At 44.6% G+C, this 23,450-nt stretch overlaps 3 protein-coding genes across 3 annotated transcripts; 1 reads left to right on the forward strand and 2 right to left on the reverse strand.

Moving 5' to 3' along the window:
• Window positions 1–403: 403 nt before the first annotated feature.
• Window positions 404–7,751, reverse strand: CHAC2 (ChaC glutathione specific gamma-glutamylcyclotransferase 2). Its single transcript, XM_065739468.1, has 3 exons — window positions 7,617–7,751; window positions 4,153–4,188; window positions 404–2,109 (listed from the first exon to the last, which is right to left on the reverse strand). The coding sequence occupies exons 1-3, from the start codon at window positions 7,749–7,751 to the stop codon at window positions 1,726–1,728; spliced, it is 555 nt and encodes a 184-aa protein (XP_065595540.1). The 3' UTR covers window positions 404–1,725.
• Window positions 7,752–7,994: 243 nt separating this feature from the next.
• On the forward strand, window positions 7,995–18,571 carry ASB3 (ankyrin repeat and SOCS box containing 3). Its single transcript, XM_065739469.1, has 9 exons — window positions 7,995–8,190; window positions 8,494–8,652; window positions 9,427–9,539; window positions 10,093–10,228; window positions 10,519–10,696; window positions 11,646–11,843; window positions 13,381–13,632; window positions 15,181–15,314; window positions 17,984–18,571. The coding sequence occupies exons 1-9, from the start codon at window positions 7,995–7,997 to the stop codon at window positions 18,250–18,252; spliced, it is 1,635 nt and encodes a 544-aa protein (XP_065595541.1). The 3' UTR covers window positions 18,253–18,571.
• Window positions 18,572–20,198: 1,627 nt separating this feature from the next.
• MALL (mal, T cell differentiation protein like) lies at window positions 20,199–22,732 on the reverse strand. Its single transcript, XM_065739470.1, has 4 exons — window positions 22,563–22,732; window positions 21,379–21,546; window positions 20,776–20,904; window positions 20,199–20,417 (listed from the first exon to the last, which is right to left on the reverse strand). The coding sequence occupies exons 1-4, from the start codon at window positions 22,662–22,664 to the stop codon at window positions 20,355–20,357; spliced, it is 462 nt and encodes a 153-aa protein (XP_065595542.1). The 5' UTR covers window positions 22,665–22,732; the 3' UTR covers window positions 20,199–20,354.
• Window positions 22,733–23,450: the final 718 nt, after the last annotated feature.

Consider the following 23,450-nt stretch of genomic DNA (forward strand, 5'->3'; position numbering starts at 1 on the left):
GAGGCCTCCGTACGTGCGATTCTTCTGCTGACAGCATCAGAAGATTTGCTTCTGCAGGTCAGAGTTGTCCATCAACTGAGACCCTATTACGTACTTTTAAAACAGTGGCATTCAACCATTCAACAGTAGATTCTAAAAAGTAATATGCTTTCCTTTTTTTTTTTTTTTCCCCTTAAGGAGTGTATGCGTGAGGGATGCCAGAAGCACACTGAACTCTGTAATCTGGTATTTAAAAAAGACAGCTTCCAGGGCTACGCATTTCAAACCGCCTAATTACCTAGAATTTAGGATCAAAATGTAATATCCTACAGCCTGCTTCTCTTTTTCAAATGCTCCCTATCAGCATTCATTGGTGTTCTTTAAGACTTAAGTAGGTGGCCACGAAAATAACAGCAGCTGTTATTCTGATAACCTTAGCATTTTTGAGGAATGACAAATATAAAGCAGGACAATGCAAAGAAAGGAAATGGACAACTGGTACAGTAGAAACAGACGTCTTCTGCAAGTACTGATGCAAAACATATCAACTTCAGAACTACTGCTCAACATATAGATTCCCTGTATGAGAAAACCCGATGCTACAAGGTATTTGAAACAGGACCTTTCCTATATTAGCATACAAAAATAAGTTTTGATAAAAGTTACAAAAATAACTCAAAATGTTGAGAAGCGAGACGAGTCACTGTCGGGACGGAAACTCCATTTACCTCTGTTTGCATAAAGTCAGGCTGCTGGCCTAAGCTGGTGGCTTTCCAACCTTTGCTGACTGGCAGTCCATACAATGCATGTCAGTTGACTGAAAAGGGGGTATCTGTCTTAATGACTTTTTGTTTCAAATCCCCAATACGCTGCTTGAAAATTGCTGACTTAAAATGTATCCTGAGACTGGTGAATTGTTAAGATGTGGACTTGCACCAGCATCTAAAGGCAGAGATCAGAGCTGAGTTTCTAAGCATTCTTGCTGCACTGTGGCTTCAAGTCATACTTGTAGCTAATTTCAATCTTTTAGATTCATTCTTGATATTAATCTTGGAAAATAAAGTAAGGCACTGATACAGTATGGCTTGTTCACGTCAGAGTACCCTGTGCTGTGGTTTTCAGGGGCTTGACATAGCGAGCCAAAGGCAAAGACTATTTCCCTAACACTGAAACGTTTTATCCTCTGTGCCTAAGGACAAACTAGGATATATGGGATGAGGTCACTGATGCAGTGGAATAACTTAATTTCCATGAACACTGATGGAAGTGTTGTACCACGTGTTTTCTATGCAATTTACAAGAAGTACTTAACATTTGTCTCTTTTGCTGCACTGAGCTCCACGCTGGTGGTCTTGAATTGGAAAGAACCATCTCTTAGATGATTCAGGAGTTGTATGTGAATGCAGACTTTGATCATAAAAAATATTCTGAAGATTTTTTTTTTAACCTGAAGTAACAGAGAGGCTTAAGTGGTTCTCTCATGATTTTTATAAAGATGTAATCCTTGGATAAAATACCAATATACCAAATTCAAACCTAAAACACTTCTCCTGCTGCTTTTTCTATAGATTTCCAAAAGAATGTTTTTTAAAACAGTATGTTTTAATGACTAACTACTCTTTTGAATGCAATATTAAAATAAATAAGATAGCATAGTACAGAGAAATATGCCTCCAAGGCATATACCCCTTGTGCAACAAAAACCATTCTTCCGAAGATGAAGCAATACCATTGAAAGAAGTTATTTTATAGGCAGTTGAGGTCTTGTTCTTTTCCCAAGAGTTCCTTTACCAGTTTCTCCAAGGAGAAGAGGTGCTCATCTACATCTTCTGGGACAAGATTTCTCATAGAATTAGCGAGTTCAAACAGGTATTCCGTGTTTCTTCCGCTGGGACCAGCGGCGTCGATTATCTGCTTGGCGATCTCCTCTAGCGGCGCGGGACCGAGGTAGTTGGGGTTATCGCGAGTTCCGATGTACAGCAGTACATCAAAGGGCTTTACTGACAGATCCTTTGGGTAGAAAACAACGGTTGCAGTCCTGTAGCCTCCCTTCTCTCTGAAGTCCAGGTATGCCTTGACTTCGCATTCTTGTCCAGCTGGCAGTCTGTAAGCAACACCCCATACACACCCCTGTGGGGGGACATAAGAAAAGAAAATCCAAGCAGGGTTTAAAAGAGCGTACTCAGAAATGAATGTATTTCTGCTTTATTTTGGTAAAACGCTTGATTTTTTTTTTTCTTCCATTTTCAGTCTTTCTATAGCTATTTCTCGCACTGATCTTGGAGTCCCAAGTCAAGAGGGCTGTTGTATTTAGGAAATCTTCAGTCAAAATAGTAATTATGCAGATCGATCCTCTGCCTTCTTCCTGATGCTGAGGATTTTCTTATGGAACAGTTTCGTGTTGCAGCTAAATTTGAAATAACAGATAGCCTGAATGCTATTAGAGAGCTGACAGAAAGGACACCAGGTATCTTCCCGACCTCACAAAAACAGTGCAGTGAAAATTGAAATTGTAAATAGTGCCAAATTCCAAGTAATTTTGATCAAGTCCTTTCTGTGTTTCCAGTTTCACTTTTGAGGCTAGGCTGTCCCTTCTGTCACAGATCTGGCAGGGTGAAAGCACTAATGCTGCCACACTGATACTGAGCCCAAGAAGAAAAAGCTCAGCTGAACTTTGAGCTTGCACAGTTACGTGTGGCACAGCTAGCTCCTCAGCAAACGCTGCTGGGATAAATTTCATCACCATCTCTGTTCAGCCTCTATTTCTTCTTCATCGCGGGTAAAATCTCTGAGAACATATTGACTGTGGTGTGAGTTATACTCTGCAATGTTTTAGATGGAGAAATGAGTGAGATCTGAGTTTGCTGTTTCTGTTTTGTCTGCAGCACAGGGAAATGATCGTGGTCTGTTATCCATACAAATACAAACACCACTGCTTCATTTATTTCGCTTTCAGTGTAGGTGAATCCTATTTCAGATGATGGGAAGTTAAAAGCCAGAAATCTGACAAGGCGTACCGTGTTCCTTTTCATAGTGGTTTCCTTTTAACTGGCAAGGAGATTTGGATGGAGCAAATGAAAATAATTGTGAGCTAGATGTTTCCAGACAGCACTGTGTCTCGCTGGTGCAGAAGGACACTGGCACTGCCAATAAAAGCACTGCTGCCACCAATGTTTGGGGGGGGGGGAAGATGTGCAGCAGAATGATGGCTGTAGTCTGCTAAGGGAGAGCCAAAGGGAGGTGACCTTGTGCAACTGTAGAATGAGTTGCTGGGACTGAAGTACAGCACTTGTGGTATCACTTGATGTTTGTGTGAGGTGTGATTATCTGGCTGTACCAGATTCTGGAGAAAAGGGGAAAAAATGCATGCAAACAAAACTGGTTTGCTAAGGGGAAAAAAGTTTCTATGGCAACGAATAAGTTTGCTTAACAATAGGAACGGAGTGACAACAAACATACCCATTCTTTGTTTATATAGGAGTCTAACATAATGGTACCCAGCAGTACTGTAATGTGAATAAAACTCTTACTAGAAAGGTACAGAAAATCACAGTGAGGGACAGTGCACTGCATTCTGCTGGTTTTGCTAACTGCAAAAACAGTCAAAGTTTACAATTACTGCTAAACTTACCTCTGTCTCTGAGCTAATTTTATAGTATTAAGTAGAAACTAAATGCACAGTTATGGCATTTCGTTCCTTAAACATTTTATCCACGTGGCAAAAATTAAAACAAGAGTTGTCTTTTTTATCACCGCGATGTAATCTTGGTTTGTTTCAGTTTTCATTCTGGGAGGCTGAGGTTATGGCTCACACACCATCTGATGTCTGATATCAGTGCATCTTCAGCACCATCCGTATGCTGAAAGTAATAAAAGCTGTGCTGCATAGCATGAGAGCTGAACTGACTATTTAAGAATACTATAATATATACCTTTAGTAATAATAGACCCAAACTACTTCCAGTTGCTTGGTTTAGACTGATGGATTTATTTGAAATAACGAAGAGTCATTAGTGTAACTCTCAGGTCATTTTGATAGAACGTTTCATTTCTGTAAGGATAACTCAATTATTGGCTTGTAGAGAAGCAAAAATTAATAGAGACTTACAACAGAGGCTGGGAACACAATTGGACAGTCTCTATACTATAAGAGACAGAACAGGAGTACTGTACCTCAGGGTCTTCAACCAGAGTCACAACTCTTCCAGGCTAAAATTAAATGAAAATCCTTGTTAGTTCAGTAAGCAGCTTTGACTGTAAACCACCTAAGTGTAAAAGCACCCTGCAAACCAGATGTTTTTGGAAAGGTACACCTAGCTGAGTTTTTTTGTGTGATCTGGAGAATATCCCAAGCTAGGAAGGGACCCACGAGGATCACAGAGACCAACTCCTTGACAGAGTTTAAAATAACAACTTAAAGCATACAACCCAATGAGGAATGACACTGGAAGTGTAAAATTGCTGTTTATAGCATCAGATTAGTGTCTGGTTATGTGAGGGAAAGCAGAGATAGTGGTTCATTCAGTTGTAGTCTAGGATAGATGCTCATTTCTTTGGGCATTAGGCAGATAATCAGAACTCGGTGTAAGTGGGTGCATGCCTTTCATTTAGTCTTAGCTAACTTTTGTCCTTGGGTAACGTATCATTTCAGTCCTTGTACAGCTATTAGCTTCTATCACAGTTTCATTAACGTGTCTGTGCTCAGTTCTGTTTGCTGTCTCCACTTGTCCCTGTCTCTTTCACACAGCAACAACGAAGGGTTTTCTCCTACACCGAGTCCTTGGAAAAACAGAAATTCTTTTCCTAACAAGGAAAAGATGAAATTTTTTTTTTTTTGCAGAACCATCTACCATCAACTGTAGGTACTGTTTAATCAGAGTAGGCTGTGTCATCATCTTAAAGGCTGTTTATTTTGGGGAAAAAAGTTGGCACAGGTCCTTGTTCACCTAGGCCATGTGAGAATAGTCTCAATCAATGCATTTCCCGGGGCTGTTTTGCTGTCATTCGGCTTTAAACCTCAAGAGAAGCTAGTTAACACGCTGCACTAATAATAGTGCTGAAGGGTTCACCCTGAGTTAGGCTAAATATACCACTGACTGCATTATTTGTAGAGTTCATCTTAACAAATCGCATCTGGGCTGTAATAGTGAAGTCACGCTAGGCTGACTCTCACAGATGGGAAACCTGTGATTCAAATCAGATGCTTTGCTAAATCTTTTAGGATTAACAAACTGGGAAGAAAGCCTGAAATTGGCCATACTAGGATAGAGACCAGTGGCCAGTCACTGAAGCACAGTGTGTGTTCTGTACTCCTCCTGAGCACCCGATGCCATAGAAGAAACACACGCACAGAGCACTTCTATAAGGAGCTGCTTATGTACGTATGCATGTGTAGGCACAGGCACAAATAGGAGCTGTCCCACCTGCAATACACATTTCCTTTCTCTTCGTGCAGAAGCTGCCTTTCTCTGAAGAGAACTTCAGACTGGCTATGGGATAGGAGAACAAACCGTGCGGGGAAGGCCAGGCTATTTGTTGGACTGGTTTGCAAGGAACCACCTAAACCAAACAGCATTATGAAACCACAAGTGTTAGCTCTGCAAGCTAAGGAAAGAAAACAACACATGTGCAAATGACTAGTTATGTTATATAAATAAAGACCATTTCTGTTGTGCTCAAGGAAGGAGTACTGTGAACTTGAATGATCACTTAAGTCAGGTGTCTTTGAGGGACTTCTGTCAGTTTTGCACAGCTTGCAGTTCCTCAGGTCTAGCCAATGTGCCCTGTGAAATCAATAGGGCAAACAGAAGTAAGATCTTCCACTTCTACACGAGATTATTTTCAGTGGTACATCGAAGCATTCAGATACTGAAGTCACTGAGTGTTTACTGATAGTTGAGTCGATTCTTTTTGGCATCTGAGTATGAAAATAAGATGGGATAAAAGGGAATGTTACCTTAGAAAAGGTTTTAGTTTGATTACCTCTTTTCTCTGTGCTTTAACAAGCTAAAGCCTTCCATTATCTTAAAATGAATTAACCTTCAGCTAAATCACTCTGCTTTTATAAACTTGATAACCCTACATCAGAGTGAGAACGTGGGAGCCCCACGGGGTTAACAGCAGGCAGCAGGAGCTCAGTTAATCATGTCATCACATTTTCTTAGGGTTGGTTTTTTTTTTCCAAGCACATCCAAAGGTTAAATACAGAGTTTCCAGCAGAGCCAGACACACACAGACAATATCTGGGCACTACTGGGCAGCCATAGCAGGTGGGCAGAGCTGAGGGAAGGGGCCTGTAAGGAGAAACCATCAGAGGTTGTAATGGTTTATAGCAGAGTCCATCAGGCCTGGGTAAATGGGAAACCTCTGTGGCACGTTTCCTCAGCACACAGTGAGGGAGCCCCTCTGCCACGGAATGAGGAGCAACAACTCGTGGACTATTTCCAGTATTTGATTTGTTGGTGCTGAGAAAGTGAGTTTTGTTAACTCACATTTCCATCAACAAAAATAAAATGCGTTAATCAAGTAGCATAGATAATAACAGACTATTCCTAAATAGAAGTAGAGCAGTACATGAGCCCCTGTAGGGTTTTCCTTTTTGATTTAGTAGTTCAGTGGGTAGGGATGGTGATAGGAGGATGGTTGGACTAGATGATCTTGTAGGTCCTTTCCAACCTAATGTACCTATGAACCTTTGTTTTAAGGCTATGTATGGCTGCAGATGATGGTTCTGGGCATGACCCGGATTGAGGCACAAACGCAAACAGCAGAGCTTCCTGGGACACAAAGGATGCTCTGGCTGCTGTGAGTTGGCACAGCTGTTTTGCAAGATTTCCAGAAGCCACACAAACTCGCTCCAGCTATTCTCCTGTCAGCCCAACAGAAGGCAATGCAGTGAGCAAGAGAGAAACGCTGGCCCGGGAGGCTTTCATGGCTTTCTGTAGCCCAAAGAAAGGGACTTTATTGATTTTTAAAATCCTGTTTTAAAGCCCAGCTTCCTGAGTGCAGCAGCAGGGAAACACTTAGTGTGCCTGTACCTGTAACACCACGAAAGTCACCTTCTGTCTGAGGTGGGAATTAGTGCTGGTGAGGATTACATGAAAGTTCCTTCTGCAGCACACCGTGCTTTCCTTATAAGAAGGATCCTTCTGCCTTCACTAGAGGTGCCCTCGGTGGCTGTGGAGCTGGGTGCAGGTTTGAGGGCCGGGGAAAACACGTCCCAGGCGATGTAAAACCGGCACTGAGTGCTGCTGAGCTGCTGGCCGCACCGAGTAGTGGTTCCTACACATTTATGATGTGTTCGCGTTTCTGATGACTCAACCGTAAGCAGCATCTGTATCTGTAAATAACGCGGTCCCGAAAGGCATTCATGTAACCTGCTGGGCGCTTCGGTCACCTATTGTCCCTTTAGTGTCTGCTGAGCTCTTTAACCCGCGTATGGGGAGGCCGTTATTCTCACTGCGGTGCCTTAAACACGCATCTGTTTCCACAAAACACCAACGGGACGAAGGAGAACATTATGGCTCCGAACGTTAACGAGAGCATCCCGCTACAAACAAACCGAGCGCGTTCGTCCTCGGTGCCTTACCTCTCCCAGCGGCTGCACCCCAACCCCCCCCCTCACCTCCCCCCCTCACCTTGCCCGGCACGCCGCGGTGGTCGGTGCTGCCCTGCCAGAACCGCCGGCTGTAGCCTCGGATGCGTCCCACCATCTTCTCCTGGTAGGGGAAGTCTACCTTCCAGATGAGCGAGCCGTAGCCGAACACCCACATGGCCGCGCCGCGCTGCCCCCGACTGCGGGAGGGGCGGGGCGGGCATGCGCGCTGCGGGCGGGGCGGCACCCCGGCCATGGGAGGGAGGGCTGCCGGGCTGTGTGCCCCTTGTCCCATCCTGCGCTTCGCTAAGTGCAGCGAGGCCTCTAGTTGGTGCTCCTGGCCCCGTGCTGGGTGTGTTTTGCGCTGACGAGCTGTTCTTCTTCACTTCTTCCCTCCCACCGCAGGGCTCATGTGTAAAGGATGGATTTCACCGAGGCGTATTCCGACCGGTGCTCGGCTGTGGGGCTTGCAGCAAGAGAAGGCGATGCCAGAGTGCTGCAGAAGCTGATTGCGCAGGGGTACAGCCTCGACGTGCCTGACAACAGGGGCTGGATGCCCATCCACGAGGCAGCAGCTCACAATTCCAGCAAATGTCTGAGGCTGCTCATTAATGCAGGTGAGGAGACATGGTGTGAGATCATTGCAGCTCAGCCCAGCAGTATAATAGATAAGTGAAAGAGATTTCTTCTGTTCCTTATAAATCTCTTTCGTAGCTATTGCCAAGATATGCTAAAGAAAAGTGACAATGTTGTAGTCTGTGAATGATGGTTGGTTTTAATTATCTTCTCAGTCCAAAGCAAGTACCTGCATATAGCCAGCAATTACTGATACCCTGCAGGCCTCACACGTCAACAGAGATTTTAAGTTAAGAACTGTGTTTTTCAACTTACTATCCCTTTTTCATTATTCTCATCTGTAGCTCCATCTGATAACTACATACATTCAAAGACATTTGAAGGGATGAGTGCACTGCACCTTTCTGCACACTGCGGGTCCCTGGAGTGCGTCGGGGTTCTCCTGGAAGCTGGAGTTGATCCTGACCAGGTTACCACCGAATCAAACACGGCCCTGTTCCTAGGTGATGCTTTTTGAAGTCTCAAAGTGACTGCTATGTGGGAGAAGCTCTCTTATACTCCAGCATTAATTCTCTGCTTCTGTTTCATGCTTCTATAGCCTAAACAGTAGGCTTGGGGCTCAGAGGTGGAATAGATCCAGAAACCACTTACTTAAGTTCAGCTTCAGATTATGTCTCAAAACAATATAAAAAAAACCCCTAAATTGTAGGCTTCGATAACTAATATATCTGTATAAATTAAAAACAGTTTTGCATAGATGGTTTGAGAAGTTGTAAACTTTTTGAAAGAGAGCTTAAGTTTGAGGAACTCTGTTGGAACAGATCCAGTGGACTTCTTAAGTTGAGGAGGTCACTGAAGCTGTGACGTGGTTAGGTGCCTAGTGTAGAGTTGCCTCTGCTTCACAAGGGAGAAACTTCTTTTGTTGTCAGAACCACACAGTGGTGGGATTCCAGCATGTCCAACTAGAAGCTGTGTGGCTGTATTTCCATTCTGCACCTCTGTTCTTGCATTTTAAATGTAGAAGTAAAGTAAGCAGATATAAACAAGTATAATATAATCAGGAATGTTGTGTCAGGAATCACAGCATTGTAGGGGTTGGGAGGGACCTCCAGAGATCATGGAGTCCAACCCTCCCAGCCCAGGTTGCACAGGTAGGCGTCCAGGTGTGTCTTGAATGTCTCCAGAGAAGGAACTTAGTGATGAGACCACCTAAGTTTTTCAGCAAGCTCTTCAATAAGAAGTTGTTGGGTTTTTTTGTTTCGCTGTTTGCTTTGAAGCTGTTGAAAATGGGCATGCAGACATTGTGAAGTTTCTGATCCAACACGGAGCAAGCGTTGAAGGATCTCATTCCTGGTCTGGGTGGAATTCCTTGCACCAAGCTGCATTTCAGGTAACCTGTAACCTAATACTATTGCCATATAACTAGTGTGTTCCAAGCAGTAATTTATAGATCTCATCTTTTTATCAGGTGATGTTTTCCTAACCTACCTTAACAGTCATAAATGCTAAAGGGCTTGCAATGGACTGAGGAGTGTCTGAAACTTCATGACACGCTGTTGTGGGGAAGCAGTAATTGTAATGTTATTAATACTGCATGCCCTTACTGGCTCCCTTAATGTATGTGGGATGTGAATGTGTTATAATACTTCCTGAGAAAATTCTGTTGAGTATCTCCTCATCAGTGGGATGTAAGAGTTGTTTCCAAGATAGAACTATATTACTTTAATGGTTACAGTAAATTAATTTCCATTTGCAAATAAGCAAATGTGAAAAAACAAATTCAACTCATCTAATTTTTTTCCAGAACTTTTTCTGTCCTATCTTTAGAATACTGAGTATATTGCATTTTTCTTGTTTCTGTTTAGGGTGTGGGGTGGGGAGGAACATAAACGATATCATTTTCCCATCGTTTTTTTGGTGATTAATAAAAATGTGTATTTCAGGGATTCGTTGAGATAATGAAAATACTCCTGGAGAAAAGAGCAAACATCGAGTGTAAGGACGACTTTGGAATTACACCATTATTTGTTGCTGCTCAGTATGGAAGGCTGGAGAGCTTAAGAACACTCATATCCCATGGTAATAGCAGTCTTGTCAGGCTTCGTGGTTTTTAAGCTTGCACCTGACTGTCATCAGATACAGTTTTAATTCTGCTTTTGCACTTCATAAATTCACATGTAAATAATTAAATGTGAGTTCAGTTGCAGATGGATGCAACACTGTTTAAAAAGTTAGCAACGAGCTCGTGAACGTTTCCTTATTGCTGTGGCAAAGACTTGTGTTGTAAAGTCACTCCCTGAAAAACAGCTACTGGTTCATGTTAATTTGTTGTTTATTGTATGCCAAGCAACCTGAAGTCTTTTTGTCAGGTGCAGACATCAACTGCCAGGCCAAAGACAAAGCCACTCCGCTGCTGATTGCTGCACAGGAGGGCCATGCCACGTGTGTGGAACTGTTACTATCCAAAGGGGCAGATCCAAATCTCTACTGCAATGAGGATAACTGGCAGTTGCCTATTCACGCAGCAGCTGAGATGGGCCATAAAAAGTAGGTGGTTGAAAGTTCATTCAGTAAAAGTGTTCTGGTAATAAAAGCCTAGCTGACAAAGAGGATGTTCAGCTCTAGGAGTAAGGAAAATGAGTTTTCAAGCTGATTTGTTTAAAATTAGAAATTCTAAGCTACTTGTCAGCAGTCCCAGTAAAGTGAAGAACCGTTTTGAAGTTGGCATCTAATCTGGGTTGATCCTTAACTGAACGTGTTTAGAAGGGTTTACAGTGCTGAATCAGAGAGTAATTCACTTAGTAGCCATGTTACTTTTTAAATATAAATAACATTAGCATATGATTTATATATGACTTGAACAGCTCTTAATTAGAATTACTGTTGCAACCGTGTAGTAGCAGAAATAATTGTATGCAAATAACAAATCACTTTTCCATCCAGAATGGGAAGAAGTTCTTGGCATAACAGACATTGTGGAAAAGCATTTGCAAGAGCCCTGTGTTTTGCACGTGTGTGACTTAAATCTATTAATGATGGCACTAACTGCAGGATTCTTAGTAGAACAGAAGTAAATATTAATTTTATTTGCAACTTATGTTTTCAGGTGGCTTTCAGGCTTCATAGGGGTCTGGCTTTTGCCAGAGGTACTGTTGCTGCAGAAAGGATTGTTGGAGAATAGGAAGTATCTCATTCAAATTAAAGTGAATTGACAGCCTTCCTCTAATAACAGAGTACAAGATGTTAGAGGCTCTTAAGTCTGCATATGGCCGGGCAGTTCTTTCAGCCCATCATCAGTGCAAATCCACTCTGTAGCACACTGTTAGAGGTCTGTGTCTGAAATGATAATGGTTCTTCTTCATAGCAAACTGAGTAATGAAGAAACAGGTGGGGTTTTCTTCTCAAGTTGTAATGACAATAAAAAATGACCATTATGTTTAAAGCTTCATTATTGCATACGATCACTCAAATAAATACTATTTTTAAATATTTGCAGTATATTAGGGTTGCTAATACCAGTTACCAGTCGGATTTGTGACAGAGAAAAAGGCAAAGTGAGCCCTGTGTATTCAGCAGTATATGGTGGAAATAAAGAATGTTTGGAAATGTTACTTAAAGAAGGCTACAGCCCAGATGCTCAGGAGTGCCCTACCTTCAGCTGCAGGTCACCCATGTGTATGGTTTTCCAAAGAAAGTAAGTACAAATCTCATGTTCTGAAATTATTCTTAACTCAGTTGGTCTAGTTTCACCTCTAGTATTCAGCAGGAAATAAAATGATGCTTACTTCTTAATGCAAATGTCATTACTGTAGAGGAATGAAGAGTAGGATAGAAAAGCCTGACTCCTAGTATACATCTAGTGACATCTGAGGTGTTCTTCATATCTCTACAGCTGATTTTTCCTTTAGTAATGAAGATTCTTCATTTTTCTATGGGAAATTACTCTGGAGGAGTGAGCTGTTATTCTGAGAGATCTGGATGTAGCTGCCTGTGAGCTCACTTTGTCCTCCTCCCAAGCTGACTCAATGTATAAAATGCTTGAAGGACTGAATACTGATGGAGCTCAAAGCAAGATAGAGAATCAGATCTCTTGTTACTTCTTGGCAGTGCTGAGCTTTATACAAGCCTGTAATGTTTTATGTTTTAATTGAGTCTTGGGAGCCATTACCTGATAGCATTTACCCCTTGGGACAATGGAGGAGTTTCATGTTGTAGGGAATACACTTGAAAACCTTTTTTTTTTTTCCTTTTTTAAATTTCTTTTTTAAATTGCTTTCTATCATTTAATGTTTTGCCATAATTCAAGTTAGTTCCCCCTTCATAGACAGGATTATTAATGTGAAGTAACAATATATGCCTAAAATGCTCCATTAAAATGTATCTCATAAAGACTTTTAACTCTTCTTAAAACTCAAATTCTAAGAAAATGAGTCGTGTATGGACCAAAATATCATGCTTACATTGCCATTTAAATTTGTGAGGTAGTTGTGGGTTTTGTTCAACCCCTGTTACATGATATTAAAATGCACTTTATCCAGATGATCTGAAAACAGACATTTAAATTATTTTTCTACTAAAAAGCAAACAAAACAGAAACACATTTTAAAACATTTACAATATTTCAATGGGTTGCAGAGCTTCCCACAGATGAAGCTACATCTAAACCCATAAACACTGCGAATATTAGGCTGGTCCTTGAGTTTAGCAGTGCAGTCTTCTGCTCTTTTCACATACTTGTGCCTCCAGCACACGTGACGTTTTCAAGGTGAATGAGCAGAGTGCTTTATGTTTCTAATGTGCACGTGGCAGACAAGTGGTGTGGCAGTACCTCTGGGCTCCAGGTGCCAGTAAAAATGATGAGTTTGGGTGCATCTGTTTCTCACACAGGCTTGCTGTAAAGAGTTGGGAACTGGAAGGAGCCATACATTGGTCTTTTTTCAGGACAAAGAGAACAAATGTGTTAAGTTCATAGGTTCATTAGGTTGGAAAGGACCTACAAGATCATCTAGTCCAACCATCCTCCTATCACTATCCCCACCCAACTACTAAATCAAAGCCCTAAAAGTGTAAAGTGTAAAGAGTGGAGGCACTGAAACCAGATTTGTTTTTCTTTGGGTGGGGGGAGGAGGAGGGATTGATGGTAAAGGAAATCTGCTTTCTCAGCAGCAAGAAGTGGACTAACAGATGCCATCTAAACTAATGGAACATCCTGTTCCTTGTGTGCTGTTCAGTTTTTTTAGTTTAATCGATATTCTTCTGAACTACAAGATCACCCTGCTTGGGATAAATTTGGGATATTGCCTGTACCATGAGAAGTTTGCTTTGTTTCGACGCTTCTTAAAGATGGGCTGCCCACTGCCTTCTCACGAGGAGTTACCAGAGTTTCTAAGCCACGCAGTTAAAGCCCTTGATGGGTACAAGGAGTGGCTGCCTTATTTGCTCTTGGCTGGCTTTAATCCGGTGAATTTACTGTATAGATTCTGGTAAGCAGATAATGTTATCTTGTTTTCTTAAATATTTTATGCTCATCTGTAAAGCTGTTGCTGATGCTATGCAACATGTGCCTTCAGGGGACAGCACAAGGCATATGCCTTGATCAGGAATGGTGAGTGCTATGGAAACTCTGAAATAGAGGATTAATGGCTAGTGGCTGGATTGAGCAAAAAGAGATTTCTTTTAGGAAGAAAGAGTGAGGACTGCTACTCTGAAGAATGGCATCCATCCTCAACTTTTACTGTTGTCATTTCTTAAAATCCCCCCAAATTTTGTTGCAAGTTGAGTTTGTAATACAGTAATTGTAGGAAGGATTCCAAGTACTGAGAAAGAGACCATGAGGGGTGGGAAACAAATGTAAGGTGAAGCTGGCCCAGGGGTGGGAGAGCAGGAAATGGATAGTTAGAGGTTGGTTTAAACAAAACATCATGGTAAAATCCACAAACAAGTAACTACTTGGGAATGTTTTATATTGGCACTGCAGAATTAGACATGTATTTAAAATTACAAAGTGTTAGTATTTTTTTTTCTCCTGCCCATGATACTTGGATTTCAGTTCATATTTCTGAGCTGTTTGCAAGATAATTTAAAATCTGTAGCCTCGTTATATGCACTACTCAACTGCACAAAAGTAGAATTTCAAGATATACTTGGTTTGAAATAGTAAATTTCAGTTGGTGTTAAGATACCATAGTAGCTTTATTATCTCTTTGTAGTTTTAAATGCATTTATGGCTCAGTGAGACTCAGTTGTTCATTAGCATCCACGATGCACTGAACAGTAGAGAAGCATAAACAAAGCATGGCAAGTCTGCTTCTGTACTTTGTTATGCTACATTTCACATGCATTTTTTTTGTGTTCAGAATATTCACATTTCCATTCAGAAGCAGACTAAGGGTTGTATACATCTAGCCAAGGAGATGTGCTGTGAAATGGCATGGCTGTTCATCGTGTGTAATACCAGAGCAGCTGTTTGACCTGCTGTTACTTAAACCTCTGTATGTGCTTTATCCAATTAAACTATTGCTAGAAATTCAAAATGTAAATCATACTGATTTCTGAGTGCTTATAAACATGATGTCTGGTAGGAGACTTTCAAACTGCAGACTTTGTTGGTCTGTTCTTAACTAGTCAAATAAATACATGTACTCTGACTTCTGTTTCCCCATGTGTGGTCGTAATGCTTTTTATGCCCTTGTGCCTCAACACCTCACTCAAATTTAGGTGTAAATTGAATAAGAAATCAGTGCAGAGAAGAGTGCTGCCTGTTAAAAAGGCACAAATACTTGAGAGCAGGTATTTTTCTCTTGCAGTCTGACTAACTTAAGAAAAGTAATGGAGGGAGATACAGTTATGGTGGTAAAGGGTCACACTGTCAAAATAACTTTGAATTTCTCCTTATGTTTTAAGCACAGAAACAGGAAAACGCAGATTAAGAATTTGTTGGAGAATAGGAAAGCTTTCTGTGTGTTGCTGTATATTGTGTAATATTAATATGTTGTGTAAAACGATGTCTTACGGTAGTTTCTGTTATTCAGGCTTCACTCTGTGAGTGAGGATGTCCTTAATTTCATTCTGGAGTTTACGAACTGGAAGAGGCTTCCTCCAGCTGTCGAGCAAAACCTCACAGACTACCAAGAGAAATTCAGTTGGACTCCCAAGAGCCATTTTGGTAAGCAAAACAATGAGGAAAAAGGTTTCTGTGTATAGCAGTCTCTGGGGTGTAAGTGAGAAACAGCTCTTTGTGCAGAGGAGGTCAAAAAGTCAGTAAAAACTGCCTGTCCAGAAGCTGGGCAGCAGAAACAACAGTTCCCTTAAGCAAACAAGCAAACCGTGTTTGAATGGATTTCACTCATTAGATTGTTCAGTTCCTAGTTTGCATATTTCATCTAGGTGTTCTCAATGTGGGTTATCTTTTCCACTTCAAATGAATGTGTATGCTATAAAATGCATGTAAGTTAGTCTCCCTCAGATGATGTGGTTAACCTCCTGGAAGACCAAAGGGAAGATGATCACTATTACTTGGTTACATTTTTTAGACAGTATCCCACTGTCTTTGGTTTTGGTATGTCCCACGTGTATGGGAGCTGTTGAATCACAGCCTGAACCACTGATGGATCACCTGAGGTAGCACTGAGTCAGCTGCAGGAGCACAGGTGAAGGCAATGCACTGTGTGACCAGAAGGGGTGGAGTCTGGCTGCACCTCTCCCAGACCCCATTTAAGGGCTGACCACCACTGGGGAAGGATCTCTTGGTGGAGATGACTCCTTTGGGTTTTTATACTGTGAGCATGGGACATGGGTGAGCATTTTCCTTTATTTTGATTGTCTCTCCCATCAGGACTATCTCTAACTATACTGACTACAATATTATTTGGCATTATTCATTCTCTTAACTATACACCATGAAATATCTGCCTTGTTCTGCAAGCATTTGAGAGTAGTTAAAATACATACTACCTGAATCATCATTTTAAATACCTGTAAAGCTAGGGGTTTCCTATTACTCCTGTAATTGAAATGTGGTCAGTCAACCAGGTTCACTAGCAGATTGTCCAGGAGCACCAGTGCTCCCTGCTTTCACCTGACAGAATAGCAGCTCTGGCATACAGGTGTTGCACTGAGCTGTATGCACAGAATAGCTGTGCTCCAATCTCCTTGTTAGTGCCTCATCTTAAAACATATTCTTCTTTAGGAGGGGCTCTGATCATTTTGAAAGTGTCTAAGTTACTTTAGTGTTATTAAATAAAGATTTTCTTTGGGTTGTTTAATAAGAATTAAGATATCTTTTTGGAGTGGGGAAAAAAAATAAGGCTTTATTGGGGCAGTTAGTTGGAGCTATTTCTTTCACTGTCAGTAAATGTATTAGTGTTGTAATGGCATCCAATATCCTGTAGCTGAGTAGTAACATCTGTAATAGAAGTATTTATGTCCGCATGTTTAATATACTATAAAATATTTGTAATGTATTTATTGTATTACATATTAATATATTTATTTTTATTATGAACAGTAATAGTAACCAAGCCCACAGAGAGGAAAAAAAAGGAGGGGGAAAAGTTTCAAAGCTTTCACTTTGCCATTCTTTGAGCCAAGATCAGTGAGGGCAGGCCAGCCAGCTGTGATGCTAAAGCCTTCTCCCTTGATGAGTGTGAAGTTCTGAGATAAGTCACAGGAGTGAACACAAGGCATCAACAATGAAACATTCAGGAAGGGTAGAAAGGGTCACCCAGGGAACTGCTGACCTGTCGGCCTCACCTCTGTACTGGGGAATATTGTAGAGCAGATCCTCCTGGGAACTGTGCTAAGGGGCATGGAAGAGAAGGAAGGGTTATGAGGCATCCTGCATGGCTTCACCAAGGACAGGTCCTGCTTCAGCAATCTCAGGGCCGCCTGTGGTGGCATAACTGCATCAGTAAACCAGGGAAGATTTAATGATTGTGCTGTTTGATGGACGAGGAACTGGTGGTGAGACTGTACCCAAAGAGAGGTGCTCACTGACCAGATGGGGATGAGTGACAAGTGGTGTCCCTCCGGGTCAATACTGCTCCTTAATATCTTCATCAGTGACATCAGCAGTGGGATTGAGTGCATCCTCAGCAGTCTGTAGATGACACTGAGCTGTGTGGTGTAGTGGATATGCCTCAGGGGTGGGAGTGGGCTGAGCAGTGGGCCCAGGAGAACCTCTTCAGGTTCAACAAGGCTGAGTGTCAGGGCTGCCCCTGGGTCACAGCAACCCCTCACTATTGGTACGAGATGGGGATGTAAGGATGGAGCACAGCCCTGCCATAAAGGATTTGGGTGTACTGGAGGATGGCAGCTGGCCATGAGCCAGCACTGTGCCCTCACAGCCCAGAGAGCCAACTGGGCTGCATCAAAAGCAGCGTGGCCAGCAGGAAGGGGGAGGGGATCTGCCCCTCTGCTCTGTGCTGTGAGACCTCACCTGGAGCACTGCGTCCAGATAGGGAGTGCTCAGTGCAGAGTCATGGAGCTGTTGGTGTCCAGAGGAGGGCCACAAAAATGATCCCAGGGATGAAGCACCTCCCTGCAAGGACAGGCTGAGAGAGCTGGGTTGTGCAGCCTGGAGAAGGGAAGGCTCCAGGAGACCTGAGAGTGGCCTTTTGGTATCTGAAGGGGCTGTAAGAAGGAAGGGGACAGACTTCAGCTGGGTCTGTTGTGATGAGACAAGGGGAATTGGTGTCTAACTAAAAGAGGGGAGATGTAGTCTGGATATACATCTGGTAGACTGGAGTTTCACACTGGGAGCATCTGTCTAAAGCAGGCAACTGCAGACGAGTGGTGTATGATTTTATTCCCTGTTTGACTTTTGTCATTTTTCAGCCATCATTCCTTCCCTGTCCCACCTTTGTCGCCTTGAGATCCGGGCCATCTTAGGGAGCGAACGTCTGCGATGTGACCGGTTCATCCGGGCTCTGCCCTTGCCGGTCTGCCTGCAGGATGACCTGCTGTTCCTGCACCTGCTGCCTGTCAGCACTGCACTGGGAGCAGAGGAGAACCTGAGGCAGAGAGAGGAGGGAGCTCCCTCTGCCAATGCCTCCAGCTCTGATGGTACGGAGAAGGGAGATGCCTGTAATTCCCCTGCTAGGTGATGGCACTGCCAACGACTGAACTCGGTGGCTGCAGACGTTGTAAAGGCAGTAAGCAGACAACAGAGGACTGCTGTAAGTAGCTTTGCAGTAATAAGTCTTTTCACACCACAGTTTTACACTGTATTAGGATGCTTGTTCGAAGTTCCTAAGTTGTGCTCATCAAAAAGTCTGTTGTAGCCTTCTAAGTCTGCAAACGTTTTCTGATTCTGAAAGGACTTTATAACTCTTAGGGAGTAAAATCACCTTGTTCAGTGAACAGAGGCTGTACATAATAGCTGAAGTCTATTTGGCCAGACACTGTATTCCAAGTCTGGCCCATACCAAACGAAATATCTGTGCAGTGTTAGGTCCAAGTCTGTGTTATTCCATAACAAAATTGATTATGGAATTAATGTAATTGTTTTCTCTGAATTTCTTGCATAAAACCTCATTAACTTGTGATTTTTTTTTAAGTACTTCAAGCTGTACCCGTTCATTGTTAGTGTTCAACACATTTTTGCAGTTGTTATTGGTGAGTTTTCTTTGCGTTAGCAGCCGCTCCATAACAAAGAACATAAGAGGGTGAAAAAAAATAATGTTGGAAGAGTCCTTACCATTTTCATGTTGGTTTCATTCAATGCTCTGTCCCCACCTGACTGGAAGAGGGCAGCTCTGCCACATCAGTGGCCCTTTCTTGCTTGGGTGGAACTGTCCGTGTGAAGGCCAGGAGAGCCCTCACTGCTCTTTGGAGGAGATTCCCAGTTGGAATGTGGGGAAAAGGACTCTCCCTTTGGAGGAAGTTTCCCCCCTTGCTTTTAAGAGAATTCCTATGTGGATTGCTGGGAATTTCCTCTCTCTTTGCAGGGAATTCCCATTGGGGATTGTCAGGAAATTCCTTCCTCGCATCTGAGGAAATTTCCACTACAAATGCCAGAAAAACCCACCTCGTTTTGAAGGAAATTTCCCCAAGAAATATCAGGAATTCCTCCCTCCCTGGGGGGCTCGCTGCCACTTGGGTTGCCAGGTAATTACCACACCCCCTCTTTGACAGAAATTCCCATGTGGAAGGCCAAGACCTCCCCCCTCCCCTGGATGAAATTCCCACTTTGATGAATGGCTCTTTTCCCCACACTTGGAGGAGAACGCCCTGTGCAACAGCAGGAACTTCCCCTCTGCTTTGGAGAAAATTGCCAAGTGTGCAAAGAAATTTCCTGCACGGGTTGGGGGAAAGTTCCTCCTTGAAATTCAAAAGTGAGGGGAGGATACTGCACTCCTGTGCCACCCCAGCCCTCGTAGGTCCCATCCATGTGCATCCCCACTCAGTGGTTTCCCAGCAGTGCACAGATGCACCCAGGCTGGTGTGGGCAGCAGGTCCTGGCTGCTCTGCGTGCTCCCCTGTCCCGTATCAAGGTACAGTTCCTTTTACCTCTTGCACTGGGTGCCCTCTACACTCAGCAGCTTGTAAATAACTCATTTCCCATGTAGCAAGGTACCTGGCTACAACCTTTGAGCCTGGTGGGGCTGAGTGACATCTCACCTCAGACTGCCTCTCCCACTGTGAACGGGAGCAGTTACAGTGCCTCAGACAGCAACTGAGGAAGAGATGGGTCACAGCAGCAGAGCAAAACTGGCCTGAAGTAAGGAGATTGCCCAAGCCCTTTGCTTTCCCCTTACTTGATTTGCAAACCTGTAGTCTGTGGGGCTGGGGTGGATTTTGCAGGGGGCTCTGCGAGGTGAGGGGGATAACTGACTGGGGCAGGACTCCAAACTGGCATTAGGACAGGATGGGGTGGAGAGGGGAGGTGTGCTACAGGAGGAGCTGCTGCCAGGGGAGACTGCTCTTCCAGACCCTGCTTGGCTTCTTCCCTGAGCTCAGTGAGATGTTGGAGCATGTACACGGCCTTCCTCCTTGTAGCCCACAGGCCCCAATGTGAAATGTCCCCACAACCACAAGGACACGACACCGCTGTACAAAAATCCTTCCTTCAATAAATTGTAAAAGCAACCGTGTCTTGCTGGGGTTGGTGGAGGGGCCAGGACACCTCCTCCAAAGTCCACTGCTGCCTTCGCTTTAGGAATGCCCTCATCCTGAAGACACGAAGCTGCTGCTGTCTCCACTAGGCTCACTGGTAGTAGTTGCTGAAGGCATGAAGGATATACAGGAAGGTCGTGATGAAGGCGAAGAACTGCAGGAGAGGAGGAGCAAAAGCTGGAGTCAGCAGAGTCCCTGCACGGTGTAACTCCATTCTCTTATAGTGTTCTCCATCTGGGGAAACAGCTCAGCCAAGAGCTCCCTCCAGCCCCAGAGAAGCAGCAAGCCCCCCACATTGCCCAGGATGTCCCTGAGCTGCTGAACCCCAAGTAGCCTGCATTGCCTGCACAACGTGAAGGAGGAGAGAAGCTGAGGCTCTAAGCACTGCATGACCCTGCTGGGTGACACAGGGTTGAGTTGGAGTGCCCCTGCCTTGGCTGTGATATTTGCTCCTGCTTCTCTCCAGGAGAAGCTGCCTGTGCTTTGGCCTGAGTGCTTCTGGACGGACTCACCGATGCTGCACAGTTGAGCTGGTACGAGGGTGGTGAGTTGGGGCTGAACTCGGAGTTGATGGTTGCATTGGCTTGCAAGACAGCGGCGCTCAGGTACAGAATGGCTGTGGCACCATGGTACAAACTATCCTGCAAAGGAAGGGAGCGGCGTGGATCAGAAATTGCTCTTTCTTTCTCTCATTTACCCTGAGGATGAGATGCTACTGTCCAGGCTCTGTGCACGTGAGATAGGACGCACCCAGATGGGGGCTGGAACCAGGCATTGCCTGGCTGCTTCACAGCATACCCAGCCCTTGTGCTTCCATCCAAGGGAACCCATTTCCAGCTGGAAAAGCACAGAGCTCTGCTACAAACTCATGGGGGTGGAGGTGGGAACAGCTTGTGTCACACCCTGAGCTCTCCTCCTTCATGCTGTGCTCCAGATGGGGCTATCTGTGGTCAGCTGCCACGCAGTGGTGTAGCAAAACCTCCTCCAGGCATTTCCAGGGAATGCCTCGCTGTGTCCCCAACGAGGAAAGGCACACTTGTCTGCTCATGGGCTGGCCGACCCATCTCCAGCTGCTGCTGCCACCCACCTCTGCCCATTGCTCAGCCCATCCTTACCAGCACTTTCCAGTTGTTGCTGTTTCTGTGAAAGCCGAAGAGGTAACTGATGAGGAGCAACAGGGAGATGAGGCAGGAGGTCAGGGACACATACATAACCCATCCCTGCAGCAGCGGTAAGGAGACTGAGGTAGCAGCAACGAGGATCCAAACCCAGGCCCCGCAGATCTGATGGCAACAAACACAGGCACCTCTGGTGAGCGCGGGATGGGGAAATCCCTTCCTTCTCCCTGAGTCCTCCTGTCCTTCTCAGATCAGCCTTCAGCTTTGGGTGGTGCAGCCCAGCCTCCATGCAGGGCATCCTTGGACGGGCAGCAGCATCGCTAGCTGGCACCAAGTTGCCCCGAATGCTCTTGGGGAATACCTCCAAATGTTTCTTAAAGAAAGGAAATCACAGCCGCGTTGTTTGACGGAAGGAAAAGCCTCACCCTGAGCGCTTTGGCAAGAAGCCTGAAGCACACTTTTATCTCGGAAATGCGAAGCACTGCTGTCAGCCCAGCCCTGCCTGCACGTTAATCTCCTGGGCCTGAAGTCACGGTACGAGGAAGTCGGCTGCTGACTTCACGCAGCGAGTCGCTCGCTCTGTGTCCTCAAGAAATTGCTGTGCAGAATATAGCGCGTCGGCTCATAACCTCCCCATTTCACACTGACTGCGCCCGCGAGGTGTGGGGATGGTGTGTGCTGCTGGTACCACACTGTGGCAGCGAGCTGCTGGGCCCTGTGTCAAAGTACAGGAGCAGCTACTGCAGGCTGGATGCCCTCTGGACTCAGTTGCAATGTAAAGATATGTAAAATCGTACAGTGTACAAGAAGCCCACTTGCCTACAGCCATCAAGACCTTGCAGAAACTTAATACAAAGAAGAAAATGCCCTTAATTATAAGCTCTTTCCAATATCTGTCCGCTAAGAAGAGCTGCTGCTGCTCCCTAGGCACGCAGCACTCTTCAGCCTCTCTCAGCCAGCTGGCAGCTCTCTGTGCTGGAGCTCAGCTGGTCCTCAGGCTGCCCCGAGAACGATTTAGTCAAGAGCACCTCTGCGTGTGTTCAGAAGCTAAAAGAAAAGAGGTTACTTCTCATTAAGGTCACTTTCAGAATCCTTCAAGGGCTACTCCCAAATTGCTAACCCCGGCGTTCCCTGGAGTCGCGAGCCAGGTGTTGGGGCAGGGCAAAGCTCAGCATACTCACTATCTCCGGCAGCATGAAGGCGTAGGGAATGGTTTTAAAGACGACGGGTCCGGAGGGCAGGGTGGACTGCGAGGTGGCCGCGGTGGGAGATGCCGATGCCATCGCTCCTCAGCTGACGCCGTGGCCGCTCGGGCTCCGCTGGACTCGCATGTGTCAGTGCTGCACCACTCCCTGCGGGGTTTTAACTGACACACCCGCGGGGACGTAATCGCAGAGACCAGCCCAGACTGGCACCACGCTGCTTCCTCCAGTCAAAGGAGTCCTCACTAACCCCCCAGTTACCTCCTGATGCGCTCTGCTGCCAACACAGGGATGGGATGGGCTCCCAGGCATGCCAGCACTGCTGCTGGCAGCAGCACATGGTCAATTTAACAAGAAATGAAGAAGAATCCACACCATACTCATGCGGAAACATTTCCTACAATCCAGTTTTGTCCTTGGCATTCTCTCAAGTGTGAAGTATTTTCGTTTCCACTTTCCTTGCCTCCTCCCCTTTCTGCTCAGGTTTCTGCTTCTTGTTCACGTAAGAATCCCCCCCGCTCACAGGACGTGTCCACCCTTTGAATGCTTGCAGCCTGCCACGGCCTCGACAAACAATTTCTACAGGTAGCTCAACGTGCTAGTAAAAGATGGGAGAGTTTGTTTGCTCAGAACATCCACTAAGAGAGCTTTGATTTCCAGCTGCTTGTAGCTGTGCTTTGGATTCATTGAAGGCACTGCTTGTTCTGCCTCACCCACTCAAGAATTGTAGGAAATAACCAGAGGAACAAAAACCTGAAGGTGGCATCTCTGGCTTATGTCCTAGAGTAGAAAGATGCTGCTAACTTGGGTAGTACTCTGCAGCAAGAGGAGGATGATATCCTAGTACGATATCATACATCTCTATTT

The sequence above is a fragment of the Cyrtonyx montezumae genome, unplaced genomic scaffold (genome assembly GCF_038088225.1).
Source record: "Cyrtonyx montezumae isolate F1298 unplaced genomic scaffold, pur_monq_1.0 scaffold_24, whole genome shotgun sequence".
Classification (NCBI taxonomy): Eukaryota; Metazoa; Chordata; class Aves; order Galliformes; family Odontophoridae; genus Cyrtonyx; species Cyrtonyx montezumae.